The 16012-nt window shown below is 40.3% G+C and overlaps 2 protein-coding genes across 4 annotated transcripts in view; both read right to left on the reverse strand.

Annotated features, from left to right (window-relative positions):
* Window positions 1–10757, reverse strand: Mctp (multiple C2 domain and transmembrane region protein). 3 transcript variants are annotated; one of them, XM_089471560.1, is made up of 12 exons: window positions 9953–10757; window positions 7284–7969; window positions 6931–7039; window positions 6602–6744; window positions 5529–5726; window positions 3094–3245; window positions 2518–3033; window positions 2100–2459; window positions 1891–2010; window positions 1628–1831; window positions 1365–1572; window positions 1–1292 (listed from the first exon to the last, which is right to left on the reverse strand). In XM_089471560.1, exons 1-12 carry the CDS (start codon window positions 10359–10361, stop codon window positions 1212–1214), a joined length of 3186 nt encoding a protein of 1061 aa, XP_089327686.1. In that variant the 5' UTR covers window positions 10362–10757; the 3' UTR covers window positions 1–1211. The 3 variants fall into 3 exon arrangements, with proteins under 3 accessions (XP_089327686.1, XP_017865886.1, XP_089327687.1); XM_018010397.2 differs by lacking the exon at window positions 9953–10757 and adding an exon at window positions 9310–9653; XM_089471561.1 differs by lacking the exon at window positions 9953–10757 and having other exon boundaries at window positions 6931–6982; window positions 7284–7848.
* Window positions 7845–16012, reverse strand: part of Cyp12b2 (Cytochrome P450 12b2) — a 21136-nt gene continuing 12968 nt past the window's right edge. The window contains exon 7 of the mRNA XM_089469300.1: window positions 7845–7969. The gene's annotated coding sequence lies outside the window, so the exon portion shown is untranslated. The remainder of the gene's footprint in view (window positions 7970–16012) is intronic.

A 16012-nucleotide genomic window follows, 5' to 3' on the forward strand; every position in this document is an offset into this window, starting at 1 on the left:
TACAATAAATAATTAAATTTAATATTTATACGATTGCAAAGGAATTGCTCGGTTAGCATTTTATTTTGGTAGATTTCTGCTTCTTCTTCTTGATCGTTATTATCTTTTTGTTCTTTTTTTGGTAAATACACATAGATGTTTAAAAATAATTTTAGGTACACGCACTGGTTCTATATATGTTTGTACTATATATACTCGGGGCATATATAGTATTTAGGTAAAGTTCAATATGCTTTCGGTGTATTTACAACACTGCAGAACAAATCGTTTCGCTCAGTGTATTTATATTAAAAGTTGTGTAAATAGTTTGATTCGATTTTGAACTGAGTTAGAGAGAGAAAGCGAGATTAAACTGCCTGAATTGAATTTAAATACTCGTTCACATTATCAATAAAAGGGGTATATTAGCTTGACTCTATTTCATTGCGTTTGCTTAAGAGTTAAAAATGGGGTGTATTGGCTTTGATATGCTGATATAGGAAAGTTAGTGCATTATATTAGAATTGTTATGCTTGCTTATAGCGTTAAAATGGGGTGTATTAGTTATGTTATGCTTGTTCAGAAAGTGCAAAAGAGGTATATTGGTTTTCATATGCTCGTTTAGTAACTTGGGTACTTTTCTATGCTTCGTTATGAAGTTAAAGAGAGCATATTAGTTTTATAATGCTGATTCGGTATATAAGAAGAGTTTTTCATTTGCAAGTTAAGCCTGATTAACACATAAAGCTTCATATATATATATATATATAGCCGAGACGGGGTTATGCCTAATGGGGTAGTATACCTAATCGGATAAGTTAATCTGCCACAGGTTAAGAACAACTTGATTAAGCAATATTTGGAATGAATATTGCTAACGAGCTCATCCTCTCGATACTAATAAGCTGTGAACGAGTATGGCACAGTCGAGGCGAGCCGACTGTTGAAGCTCTTACTAGTTATTTTGTTTGTTTGGTTGTTTAAGTACTTAAGTTAAGCATAAAAACGTTTGGTGCATTTAGTTAAAGTTGCGTCTTGGATTCTTGTGCCATCAATGGAATACTTGCTAGTGGACTAAACGGCTAATCGCCCTGGCTTAGACTAAGGCTCTTGGCCTGGCTAAATTTGTGCTTCAGTTGGCTGGTGTTGGCGCGGAAGCGCTGCATCAAATGCTGTGTACCAGATGCGCTGTGCTGCAGCGGCCCAATTACCGCATCAGCGCTGGTTATAGACTATGAGCCCTTCAATTTCTTTTTGGGATTATTCCGTGCCAGATCTGTGGCAGCCGATGGCGGCAGCTCCCTATATTGATTCTGCAAGAAGACAGAGGGAGAGGGAGAGAGTGTTGAGACTTTATATAATTTAGATATATGTAAAGTGCTTACAATCTCCTCGTTGTCGGGCACTCGAGACAGAAAGTCGAGCAGCTCGTTGTTTGGTATCGTGTTGGGACGCAAAATGCGTCGGGAGAACTTCATGAGGCCCCAGAAGAGCAGCAGCCAGCGCAGCGGCACGAAATGCAGCACAAGTATCGCGCCCAGCAGCAGCACCACCGCCAGCCAGGTCAACTCGGGGACGGAAAAGTTAAATGTGCTGGCAAAGCAGAAAGATATCAGCAATGGGATATTACTTCATAGACCGGACTCACTTGATGGTGCTCTCGGCTAGGGAGGCTAAATATCCGATCGTATTTTGTACGGTCTGTGAGACCTCCTGTATGGCCTGAAGGCGCTCTTTAATTGACTTCTTCTCCTCCTTCTCCTTGTCGTCGTCGTCATCCTCATCGTAGTCGTAATCATAGTGACCCGCATTGGCATCCGTGGTGCCCGTTATCAAGCGTATGAGCCACTTTCTGTGAAGGCAATACAGTTAGGACTCTAGCCAAGGCATTGGGCATTGTGTGCCACCTACTTCAATATGATGAGCAGCAGCACGAGCGGCACAGTCTCCAGATCGCCGTAGACACAGCCGACGATCCAGAGCACAAAGGCAATGCTGGAACGCACTGGGGACTCCCACTCAAAGCAGCTTCTGCAGAAGGAGAATGATATGGTGAGGGGGGAAACGATCAGCTAAAGATTTTTGAGATTTTGAGTATCAATCTACTCGTATCTACTCACTGAACGTAGCGTGCTGCCTCCAGTATATCCATGATGATCGCCTTGAGACGATTCACGTTGCGCAGGAAGAGCTGCCGTTTGAACTTCGCCTCCTGCTGGATGAGTTTCTCCTCCTTCGGCTGCAGAGCGCGACAAACGGCTCGCACCTCGTTCCAGACCACAGTCAGCTCGAGCTGTATTTGTGGGGAGTTGCCCTTGGCACGCACACACAGATTCTTGTCCTTCAGCGTATACCAGCGCTTGACGCCGCTCTTGATGCGCAGCAGAGGGATCACAAGTTTGCCCAGGAACTCGACGCGATGATCGCGATCCTCGTCGTAAACTGTGATCTCCAGCACTTGAGTGATGTCCTTGATGTTGCTAAAGACAGAAAATAGTCAAAGAATAATCAAGAAAACTTCTCCAGCTGGCGACCTACAAGGTAAAGATCTTGTTCCAGTTGGGCGTTAGCGTCTTGTACTCCGTCTGCGTTTGCAGTCGCGCATTGCCCAGCTCCAGCACGCAAAACGGATCCGACTTGCCGCCTATGTCAGCAGCTGCTAGTCCCGTGGCGCCAAATACTTTGACTGTCAGATGCCCGACATCGCGCAGATTCTGCAGGCTGCGCCAGAAGCTATAGCGATCTCTGATCAGCTGCGTCTCACGCGGATCCTCTTTGAAGGCTTTCAGATCGCTAATCGTCTCCAGAGCCGTCGTTCCACTGATCGTCAGCATGAGGAAGACCTCGCCAGAGCAATCCTCCAGCGGCTTCCATATGCCGTGCGTTGTCTCACGCTGAAAGACGCTCAGATCGATGTTGGCCTTGCCGTAGAGGGTATTCCGATTCCACAGGGCCAGCTCCAGGTTCTGATCCTCGTCGAAGAGATGCAAATCGAATTGCTCCAGCCAGCGTTCCGTCCATGACGTTTTGCTCTTGTACTTCTCGTTGCCCAGCCTGAAGAAGGGTATTCCCAAATGGGTTTATACTTTCCTCTGATTATCTTTATGGACTTACCTAAACTTAAAGTGTATGTCAATGAGCTTGCTGCCGTCTTCGGCTAGCGGCAGATCTTTGGCCTTGACCAGCAGTATTGTCACCACGGAGCTCCAGATTTGTGATTTAAGTCGCTTCGATGACTCAGCCAATTTGGAGTTGCGCTGAAAGTGCTGTAAGTCGACATGGAAAACAAATCTCAATTGAGACACCAAATTACAAACAGAGTAAAGCTTCAAGTTGACCTCCTTTAGCTCCTCGCAGCCCTGCTCTAGGTGCTCGCGGAATTCGCTGTGCTGCTGCCGCAGCAGCTTGAGCAACATGCGCGGCGCAACCCGGTAAATGGGACCAGGCCAATCCATAATCCAAGCACAACTCAAATCACAGTGCCACTTCGCAAGCGAAGCAACGCGCAATGACTAAAGCAACAATTGGCTTTAGGTTTACGCTCTCTCGGCACACGAGTCTGAGATAACCTTGTGGCGGGCATATACACTGAGGCGTACACCCTGCACACACCCTATCAGCTCGCCTGCCCGCCTGAGTCGCTGATAAGCAGCGGCTGTCTTTAATTGCTGTCGAGCGACCTTTGTGCCATGAATCTAATTGCCCCCCTAACTGAGCAGATCTACGAGTGTGCATTGCACGAGTAGTATCTATAATTAATTTCGAGCACAAACTTTAAAAACTTGTATGCCCAATGGGTTACCTAACCTTTGGCTGGGTAATGAAGAAAAAACATACATATAATGGATGCTAAGGGTAATAGATGGTCAAAACATATTTAAGCGGGCTAGGAGGAGTATGAACATTGAAATGAGGCTAATGAAAAAATACTAAGAGAGGTAGAATGCGAGGGAGAGAGATGAGTAGAGTCAAAGATAAGAGAGGGAGAGAAAGAGTCAAAGAAAATAGAGCAAGGAAGCAGAAACGAGAGGGAGTATATGGAATATACAGAGACAGAGAAAAACATGAAAAAATTGTCGAAAATATGGAAAAATGACAAAGAAATTGAGTATCTATATAGAGAGAGAGAGAGAGAGAGAGAGAGAGAGAATGATAGCAAGAGAAAAGGAGGAAAGGTAGAAAACACACCACTAAATCGAAAGAAAAATTTACTCACTAGACTGTCATGCTTGAGAATCGCATAGAAAGGTATACACATCCACATATGCATGCAGTCACAATGTTAGAGTATACAGTTGTTTACATGGTGTGACTGGTGGGCAGCCAGCTTTATTGCTGTTCACATTTAACAGTTCGGGGTATTTTCCCTGTGTCATTGCTAGCTGTTGGTTTTGTTATTGTTGTTGTTGTTGTTGCTGTTTGTTGCTCAAGTTGAGCGGTTTACGTCTACTTGTAATGAGACGTCGAATGGCAGCGATCAAAGCAGGCGAAACAAAGCAAAGTTAATGTGTGAGAGGGTGTGGAAGGTCGTGGCTGAGCACATAGCACCCACATGTAAATAGAGCCACACGAGTGCTTTGAGTGGTTTGAGTCGCCTATCCAGCGAGCTTTGAGGTTGTTAATTGAGCAATTTGGCAACAGTTCAGAGTTTGAGCCATAAATCTGCACGCTATCTGAAGAGAGTTTCGATTGCCAAAGAATGACAGAACAATAAGGTAAGTGACGATTATATAAATAGTGAATGGGCGCAAAGAGAAAGGCCGGAAGTGGGTTAAATGTTGATGGATGAGCTACAAGCAGTAGCTATATCGGAGCGACAGTGTTAATAGAGCAATGTATGAGCTGTATGTGTGAGACTTTCGATTCGATTATCGAAATTGAATGACTGGAGAAAGGGAAATGTGGAAAGTAGCTAAAATTGAACATATCAAGCCTATCTGCATCTGCATCTGCATCTGCATCTGTATCTGCATCTGCATCTGCATCTGCATCTGTAACTGTATCTTTATCTCTATCTGTATCTGTATCTGTATCTGTATCTGTATCTGTATCTGTATCTGTATCTGCATCTGAATCTGCATCTGCATCTGTATCTGCATCTGTATCTGTATCTGTATCTGTATCTGTATCTGTATCTGTATCTGTATCTGTATCTGTATCTGTATCTGTATCTGTATCTGCATCTGCATCTGTATCTGTATCTGTATCTGTATCTGTATCTGCATCTGTATCTGTATCTGTATCTATATCTGTATCTGTATCTGTATCTTTATCTGCATCTGCATCTATATCTGTACGTCCAATACAAAACCTTTGGTTTAATGGAGGAGTGGATAATACACATGTATTACAGTATAAGCTAATAGAGGGAAGGGAAGAGGAGCCATATCAATAGCTCAATCAAATCAAAGCCTGTCAATCGCAACAGTAGTATCTCTGTCTGTAAGATACATTGCATTGCTTGACTTTCACCTTGGGACTTGTTGGCTTTGCCAAATTGCTTGTCGCTGTACAAATTGTTGATTGCATTTATTGTGACAGCCACCTACCATTTCCTTGTCCTCCTGGCTGCGCGGCCAGAGCGTCAGATTGATGAGTATCTCGCCCATGCTGAGGCCCGGCTCGCCGTTGGTTGTGTCGCTCAGCTGCAGATTGATATCTTCCGCTTTGCCCAGCTCCAGTTGAGTGAGATCGATTTTCGCCGAGCCCATAAAATCATCCTGCAGTCCCCAATCATAGTCGAAGACCTGTGGGGAATCGTTTGATTGATTTTCAGTTAACTGATTTTGCTCTCAGCATCAAATGCGATTCAATTCGCCAAATTGAACGTCATGCTGGCAATTATTTTCCTAGTTTGTTGTTGTTGTTGATGCTACTGGGAAATTGGGCTTTGATTTTTGTGCTATGTAATAATTTACGATTTTCCATTTTCTATTGCTGTTTTGTTAGCACTGAATTGGATTGCCTGTAAGCTGTTTTTCGCTAGAAGCTTGATGGTTTATTAGTTGATTCTTTAATTTGATAATTTGTCAATTTATATTCCTTATTTATTTTTGTAAGTATAATAATAGATTAATAAAATTTACCAATTTGTAACTCTCGCGTATTTTATTAGAGAAGTCTTTTTAGAGCTCACTTTAAATTCTTACTTTAGCCCTTAAGAAACCTGGTTATATATATATTTCAGTAATTTTCAGTAAAATGTTTCATATATATTCCTATATATATTTATTTATATACTCGTATATCTAAAAGCTCAAAATCTGCTTTATATTTAGACTTAAGGATTTTATAAATATTAATGTTCTTTACTCCATATATTTCTATAGTGCTGTAAATAGGGAAATATTATTTCTATATCTTCATTGTAAATATATTTATAGGTTCCAAATTCATAATGTTGTATCGTATTTTATCTAGAATAATTTGGTCTCTATTTTAACAAAAAAGACTAAAATTGACAATGAGTGTGAGCTTTAAATCCTACTGAAAGTTTTAAGCCTACCCAACTATCTGTACTTTGTTTTTATAATGCACTCGTAATCCTGTTACTTAAAGCTCATGCTTTATGCAACTGTGGCCCAGTTAAAGTCCTTCAGTTGGTTAGTCCAGCTCGGCTTACCTTCACAATAATCGGCTGAAATGGGTCCTCCACGGGCACGATGAACACCTCGTCCCACACGGGATTGAGGTCGCGGTGGATGGTGCGCGACTTGTGCAGCAGGCGTCCGCCCACCTTGAATTTCACATAAGGATCACTCAGTCCTGATGCGCGGATGAAAACACAAAGGAAACATAAGTGACTGACAGACAGGGCGTGTTGAAGTGTAGCTCAGCTAGGCTCCGTGTGTGAGTGGGTGTCTATGTGTGTGTATGTGTGGGTGTTGGTGTTGATGTTTGGTTTGTCGAGTCCTTTGCTTTGGCTAGAGGGCAGAGTGGGTCGTGGCTTACCGTTCTTGTCCATGGCCACCAGGTCGCAGCCGGATTTGAGGTGGACGCGCAGCTGAAAGAAGACGAATTGTCGTAATTGTGTCTCCCGCTTGCGACGCAGCTCGTCGGCCTGCAGTTGCGGTCGTTAGTGATGGGCAATTTTGCAATTGTTATCGTTTATCGATCAACGGCAGATTTTGCCGTTATGCGTGCGTCAAGTTTTGCAGAAAAAAGCATCAAATTAATTGCGACAATGAATGCCGTGTTTTTAGTGGAAATAGAAAAACAAATCCAATTGAAATATTTGCAAATCAAAAGTGAAAAAAGAGAAAACAAAATCAAATTATAAGAAAAAGCTTTGCACTGAGACTCACCTGCAGCGCCTCGAGTTGCTGCTGCTGCTGCTCCGTTGTCGCCGTGCTGTGGGCATTCCCGTTCTCGGGCTGCTCGTCTATGCGGCCCTCCATGGAGCCGCCGAAGCGCTGAATCACCTGCGCCATCTTGGCAGTGGCACGAAAGTCGCGAGCCAACGGCGAACCACCAATGGTGGTGGCTCGATGTCGTGGACTCTGGGTCACGGAGCTGCTCTCCGAGCTGTAGTCGGCGGCATAGTCGGTGCTCTCCTCGAGAAAGTCGCTGGGCGACTTGCGACCGATGCGATCTTTGCTCTTCGCTCGACTCCAGCGATGCTTGAGGTTGTTGAAGAAGCCGTGCGTCTTCTGCAGCACGCTTACACCGCTGGCCACGCCCCCAACGCTGCTGCTGCCACTGCCGCCGGCGCCGACGAGCTGCTGGGGGGAGGCGGCGCTCTTGGCGCGCTTCGGCGACAAATGCGGCGACTCGTTGCTGTGATGGCAATCGTGTCCGTTCAGCTCCGAAGCGGACTTGCTCAGATGCTTGCCCAGGCGCTGCTGCAGCTGGGGCGAACCCTGTGGCGAGACACCAACTCCACTCGGCGGCGAGGCGCTGGCTACGCTGGCATCGATGCTGCCCTCGTTGGCCAAGCGGCTGCTGCTGCTGCTCGGACGCTGCTCCTCACGCTCCAAGTAGTGAATGCGAGCTGTGCAAGAGAAAGGGAGAGAAAGAGAGAGAGAAGGTGAGTTAGGCTCCTGTGCGTAGCAACTCAAGAATCGATTTAACAACAAAATTTTGAATGCGTTGCGTTTCGGCACACGAATCATATACGACTGAACGGCATACAGCTGCCGCATGACATCATTTAGATAGAATGAAGGAGAGAGGGAGAGTGGAGAGAGAGAGAGAGAGAGAGAGAGAGAGAGTAAAGGCGGTCAGAGTTCTTTTGCCTTTGCCGAGTAACCGCAGCTGGCTTATATCACAGTCGCCGAATCGCAAAATTTCGACCGAGCCCAAACACTTGCATACGCTGCAGCAGAGTTGAAATGGGTATATTAGTTAGACACTAGAGAGTCAGCTGTGCAGTAGATCAAGAGGAAGTATTCATGAGGGAATCGCTCTAAGATTTATGCTATATATTATATATGCAGCTAGAGCATAGAGGGTATCTGCTATATTATATTATTCAAGTGCATGAAAACTCAAGAAATAAAGAAGTCATATTTGTAGAGCAAGAAATTTAAATAGGAAATTTTGTAAAATTTACTTATATATTATTTTTCACAGATTAGAGTTAATAAAAAATAAAAAATTTACTAAATGAAGCACTCGGGCCTTCAGCTTAACAAAGTTCTATATATCAAGCTGTAAAATGACAAAGACTGTAATCAACTAGGCACAGAATATATTAGCTATTTATAATTTAACACAAAACTGGGCCACACATACGAAACCCTGCAAAGAGTCTGTAGTCTAGTTATTTTTTAGAGACTTGCATATTGAATACTCTACTCAAACAAATTTGTATAGAGTATATGCGCTGAGCTGCAGTCAAACTTTGAGCTACGGTAACTTACTTTTAGAGCAACTATAGAAGCAGAGTCACAATCGGCATTAAAAATTTGGGAGCCAACAAATATAGTTGAATATGTTAAAAAACTATTTACTAATATTGCTCAACAGTTTGAGAAGCACTCTGATGATCCATGCACAAGTTTTGACTCATATAAATCACTTATAGCTCATTATGAGACTTTAGTCACAACAACTATAGTTATTATTTCTAATTTCAGAGCAAAAAGAAAAAAACACATTCTGTTTATACTAACTTTAATTTCTTTTAATTTTAAAAATGTTTACAACTATTTAGTTTAACTATATTACCGCACGCTATTTTCTATGCCAAGTTCCCTCGACAGCTGCACAGTGAAATCAGAGTTTTATAGGCACCACACTTAAATCTCAACCTGCTTTCCACACACACCCACACAATTTAGGGCATTGCACAGTCGGCTAAGGCGGCACAGCTGCAACTATTTGCTTTACCTGCAATTGGAAAGATTTTGTTTAACTTGTGGCACAGCGCGAACGTTGCATGCCTCTGCTGCGGCTGCTGCTGCTGCTGCTTCTTGTGCAACTTGGGCTGCAATTCCATCAGGCGCGCCGTGAATAATGAAGCATGTGTTGATCAAGCACATGTTCTGCCCGCACCACTGCCGAATTGCCCGTGCTCATACAAATAGAGAAAATTAAATTTTGCATAACTTGAGCAGGGCAAAGACAGCAACAACAAAATTAGATTTGTTGTGCAAAACGAAGAACTGCGCGAGGCGCCACGCGTTGCGCCACGAACTGCACAGCAGCAGTGCTCCTAAAAGACTGCCACAGCGGATTGTGTGAACTGCGCGTACAAGCTCAGCGCTTGCCAGTTGCGAGCGCCATCTATAGGCGGGCAGCGAAAACACAGACACACACACGGGAAGAACAACAATGCTGACTAGTTAGGCGCTGTCTGTGTGTGTGTGGGTTTTTTTTTTTTTATATATTTGGTTTATTAAGTGTAGAAACTGTACAATCACATATAGTACTTTAACAACACATATATATACATAAAATTAGAGCCAAACCTCACTCAATTTGTGAGGACTGAGAAAAAAGAAAAATAATAATAATAATATTTATTGTATACCCATTGTTTTGGCAAAGCCCTGCCGTTTAAGTCGTCTTAGGGGTCTGGCAGGTGTTAGACCTCTTGCGAGTAGGCTTTGATGTCGTACAAGTCTGTCTGAGTATCTGCTTGTGTGTTTATTTATTTGTTCTTCGACAGTAGACAGCTTCAGGTCTCTATGCAGTGTTGAGCCGCGTATGTACCAGGGACAGTTTGTTATCTGCCTTAACACTCTGTTCTGCAAAACCTGCACTCTTTTATAATTTGATTTTGCAGCGATCCCCCATATTTGCACTCCATAGAGCCATATTGGTAGGATGCAGTGCACATAGACAGCTCTTTTGCATCTCAGCGGTAAGGTGCTCTTTCTATTGTTGAGCCATCTTAATTGTGTGTGTGTGTGTGTGAGAGTGTGATTATTGTTTGGCATTGAATGGAAGCGCAAGGCGCGATTGTATCTGTTTGTGTATGTGTGTACCCGAGTATGGGTGTGTGAATGTGTGAGTGTGTGAGTGTTGGTGATATTATTGCGGCGTTGGCTGTTGCATTATTAATGCCGAATGCTGCGCTGCTGCTGCTGCTGCTGCATCACAAATTGGAGAGGGCGCTCATAAAATGCAAATGAAGGCGCTGATATAGTTATATATATGTGCGTGTAAAAGGCTGTGTGTGTGGGTGTTGCGTAGCAAGCTTTACGCACTCAACAAGGAAAAAGCTTCAGCTCAGCCGCCGCACTCGCACTTAAGAGCCCGCTGGCAATGACTGTTATGAATGAATTTTTGTGAAAAATCAAACGCAGAATTATGATAAATATAGCACCAAATGTATATTTATAGATATATGTATATACCCTTACATCTATATATTTATATTTATGTATATCTGCTGCCCTCAAAGCCAAGCGGAGGGCTCGAATAATTTAGCGCCAGATTTTGTTCATAAGCAACAGCCAAAACAACGTTTAATTATTTCTAAGCGCTTCTACAAACAAACAGCGGCGGCAACAAAGAGCTCTGCTGCTGCACGCTCAATAAGTAAAAGGAGTATATTAGTTTGCTGCATATGAGAAAGCGCAGATAATGGAATTCTCTGTATAAATATTTGTCAGCTAAAGTGAAGAGAATTGTGTAGGGAGAATTTAAAATAGCATAAACAGATACGAATATGAAGGCTAAGTAGACTATATATAGCAATAGGGGGCGTGGCAATCTGAGCGGTTATTTATAGCTTTACGGCTATGTAGGTCTAAAAAGCTTTCGCTGTAGTTTGGATTTCCTCTAGGCTGCCCTACAGGGCGTAATATATTATAGATTAGGGCTTTTATAATAATGTAAACTTTTTCATTTTCAGCACATGAGCGAGCATCAAGCAGTCAGTGGCGCACGAGACTGCAAAGTTCCTATTTGCTTTTTTGGTTGCTTCACATTTTAATTAATTTAATGCAAGGAGTGGGCAGCGAACGATGTGTGTGTGTGCGTGTGCATGGGGGCGTGCTTTAGCCCACATATACTTATTATAATTATTATTTGCACTCTTACTGCCCCCTCATTAAACGCTCCCCGGCGTAGGCAACTGGCATTTGGGGAATTATTTACAACTGGCGCCGAGCAGCAGCGGTGCATTATAAATATTCAATTTGATGACAATTGGCCGCAACTTTTTAGTTTTGTGACACCTGCTCGAATATTTACGACGCCAGTGTAAATAATTAAGCAAACATGCTCGAAATGGAAACCTTATTTATGCAAGTTGAGCGCACGGGAGCCGAATTCCAGCAGCTCCACAAACGGGAAAGGTGTAACATATATATGTATATGTATGTACAGGTTTATTTAACATGCGAATATTAAATTCTGTTGCTGCAGGTAAATCAACTGGCGAGTGTTGCATCAACTGGACTTGGAATGATTTCTTCATTGGTAAAGCCACATTCATGTTATATTCTGTTGCATTTGCAAACGTCATGATGCTTTAGGATCACAAGGATCTACTTATTGCCATAAAACGTTAATTTAAAATGTGGTTCGTTTCAGGACTAAGGCAAACGGCCACACAGCATTCTTAATAAGTCAAGAGCTTAAAGGACGAGTTTGTACTCTTTTGACCAGCTTAGCCTATTACAAATTCATTACCATGCGGTTCGACAGGATAAATGCTTTGCCCGCATCCTTGGCTCTTTAGTTATCTGACAGCAACTGATATTGACCCCAGATAGAGCAATTTAGATGTTAAAAATATAACTCTAATTTGTATTTTGATAAATTTTTAAAATAATTTATTCAATGTATGTAAATAAAAGGTTAATCGTTTTTGTTTTTTTTTTATTATTATTATTTTTTTTTTATTTGCAATGACTCGACTGAAAGCGTATTGTTTAACTTGATAATTATATTAGATGCATGTGTGTAATTCGTGTTTGCATCAAACCTATTAATACACTACCTTGCGTTACGCTCACTTCAAATATATACCAATTAAATTATCCTTTGTGATTAAATTAATTGAAATAAAATTACAGAAATACATTTAAACCGACTTTTTTCTTATAAAATAGCAGTTATTGAACGGTATAAGATCAATTGGGAGAAAATTTAGCAAAGTTCACAACCAACTATATAAAGTGGTGCATACTTTTGTGCTGTAACGTCGAAAACGCGTTTTTATTGCATACTCTAGAGGGCAGCACGTGTCGCTACAGGAAACTGATATAAAACTGTTGCATACTTTTGTGATGTAATGTCGAAAAGTGCATTTCCATTGCATACTCTAGAGGGCAACACTATAATTTTGATTTTTTTTTTTTTTTTTAAATTTTTAAATTTTTTCAAAATTATAGTGCTGTTTGTTTGTTGATATTTTTGTAAATTGTTTTATTGTTATTGTTATGAAATTTCTGTAGGTAGTAAAAAGCCTGTTTAAATACAAAAAATAAAAATAAAAAGAAAATAAAATCATTAGCCAGCCAATATACGATTTTTGCTCATCCCCAAAATTATGCAATATACATTTATCAAAATGAAACGCGTTTTTTTTTTTTTTTTTTTTTTTTTTTTTGTTTTTGCTTTGCGTCTATAATTAAACAAGAATTTTACATTAAAACAAAGAACAACAATCAAATTTATATACATGACAAATGTGCAAATTATATAACAAAAAATAAGTAAAATAAAGTTTACAATTCAAATTCAGTTAGTTTTCTGTGTCTCATTGCGTATCACAAAAGAAGCTGCGTTCACTCTTAGCCAGTTCTGTTAGTACGGTCAATTTGCAGGGTATATATGTAAGCCAATGTCCGGGGAAAATGCTAGAAAAGTATTTAAAAAAAAAAAAAAAAAAATTTAATAGAAAATACGTCAAATCAAAATAAATACTAAATAACTCTTAGATATAACTAGAACGAAGTACAGGGTATCTCAGTGCCGTTCACTGTTTGGTTGCCACACATGGCTATAATTAGGCTACTTTAGGCAGTCAACGTGAAACTTTTTAAGCATTATTCAGCTCTGTTGCCCATTAAAAGTTTCGCCTGGCCACGCACAAGGACACTCTCGAATAACACACATACGCAACGTTGCCAGCCAGGAGCACTGTGGCTGCTGTCAAACGCTGCAACTGGCATGTGGCATGTGGCGTGTGGCATGTGGTGTGTGGCGTGTGGCGTGTGGCGAGTGGCATGTGGTACATTTTATGACCGTTAGCCAAATAATGTCAATACGCAGCAGCATTTTTGCCAATTTAATGACTTCCGCTTTTTATTGGCTTTTGTACTTGATTTTAGCCAAGTTGAGGTAAAGAAAAGCAGATGAAGATTAAGGAATAATTGACTAAGGGATACCTATTCAATAATTATTGGCATTTATGTATTGTAAATCGAGAAGAAAGATATTTTATACATTTTTATACAGACAAACACAACTCTAAAAAATAAAATAATAAAAAATTTATTAATAAATGAAGTAAACTTTTTTCATTGTCTAAATTGCAGTAGGTTATAATAAACAATATAAGTAATATTTAGCTTTATAATATATATGAATATATGTCAAAGAAACTACAAGTTGATAATAAATTAGGATTAAATAATTTGTCTTCCCATTATCTAAATTGATGAAGGTATATTATAAAACATATTATTTATTTTTAACGCATATAAATATATTTAAAAGGCTTTAAAAATTCAAAGAAATATTACGTCAATTAAGCACAAGAAATTTGTATTTTTCTTTTACCAAAAAAAAAAAAAAAAAAAAAAAAAAAAAAAAAAAAAAAGTCTTGAATTAACAATATATAGTATATAAAAATATATAATTCCAAATTGATTAGACTACCTTCGTTTAATGTACCTAAATGGACACTTAAAATACCCCGCAGCACACTCTTCATATTTATAGGATATCTATGTAATTTTTATTAGCATTTTTATTGGTATACGGAAATGCGTATGGGTCATGCCGTTGCTGCTGCCTTGCTTTTTGTTGTAGCTTGTTGTAGCTTGTTGTTCTTGTTGTTCTTGTTGTTGTAAAGCAATTTCAGCCTGCACTAACGTAAATGACATCAGGCATTATTGCGTCGCTCGTCTGATTACAAGAGTGGATCATATCTAAATCGAAATATTGTCAAAGCAATCAGGTAAATGCAACCGAACAAATGCCACTTAATATGCCACGCAGGCCAGCACATGGGGTATATCAATTATGAATACGACTTGGAGGCATGAGCAATTCATATATGTATGCATATATGTATTGGTGTATTATATTAGTATATATAACATTTGTCGTTCAATGGTTGCGCGTAGCCAATAAATCAAGCTCGAGGTCAATAATCATTTATTTAACAGCTGATACTAGAGCGTATAAGCACAAATACAAATATATATATATATATATATATATATATATATATATATATATATATATATGTGGGTGTGTGTGTGTGTGTCACTTGTCCTATATTGTACATGAGAGAAAATGAAAATTGTTTGGCATTTTCGTTAACTGCTGCCTGCTGCTCACCTGTTGAGGCAAACATTGCTGACATTTTCAATATACGCTATTCTTGTGCTTGTTGCCGTTATTTTTAGGGTCAGTCAGGTGGGCTGTAGCTCAGGTGTATTGTTGCTCTGTTGTGTTCAGTGAGCGCCTTTGCCCCCCTTTTGTATACAGTTTGTCGCTTTGCTTCTGGCTGTTTATATGCCTTAAAGTTCATTTCGTTTTCTTTTTTTTTGTTCTTGTTTTTTGGTCTTTACTCATGTTGTTTGTTATTGTTGGTGGTGGTGTTGCCCGGCAGCAGCACAAGCAGCAGCGGCAGCAGCGGCAGCAGCAGATGACGTCATCTGCCGCCGCTGGGCCGTGATTGTTGTTGCCCCAAACTGCGAATCATAGTTGGCGTCATGTGGCTGTCTAGCAACGAGTAACGGGCAACGAGACACGCATAACGCCCGTTGCGATGGTAGTTAACATTGTTGCTGTTGCTAATGATACAAAGTGCTATACCCTGCATTATGTGTGTGCCATTAGAGAGAGGGAATATCGAACTAAACTAAATTTATTATGCAGATTATGTAGGAGATGTCTTTTTGGGAACTTTTCATAGGACTCAGCATGTATGTGATTTATGTGCACTGTTAGCGATATACCCTGTATTACAGAGTGCTGGTGAATGGATGTATTGGACTATTGCATATATTTTAAATATGAATAGATTGAGCCTTTTGCAGAAACCTTTTCCAAATGTTTTTCATTTATTTACTATAGTTAACAATTAATCTTAGTAAGTGCTTAAAAACTTGTTTTTGGCATAGTTAGACTGCAAAAAGGTATAAAGATATGACAAGCCGAAGGCCCCAGTTGTTAGTGCTTAAGTTTTAAGTTAGTCTTAATTTTATACAAATTATAATCTCTAATAAACATGGGATATAAATTAAACCAGTTCAATTATTGAAAATAGCATACAAAGTCGAATTATGTGTTCTAATAGAGGAATTGAAATCTAGTATAATAGTACAGTTTCGTATCTACATAGCAACTGTTATACGGCAATTATCTTAAGCTATTAACTATCTCTAATTATTATAGTTAT

The sequence above is a fragment of the Drosophila arizonae genome, chromosome 5, assembly GCF_054131065.1.
Source record: "Drosophila arizonae isolate 15081-1271.41 chromosome 5, UAZ_ARI_1.0, whole genome shotgun sequence".
NCBI lineage: Eukaryota > Metazoa > Arthropoda > Insecta > Diptera > Drosophilidae > Drosophila > Drosophila arizonae.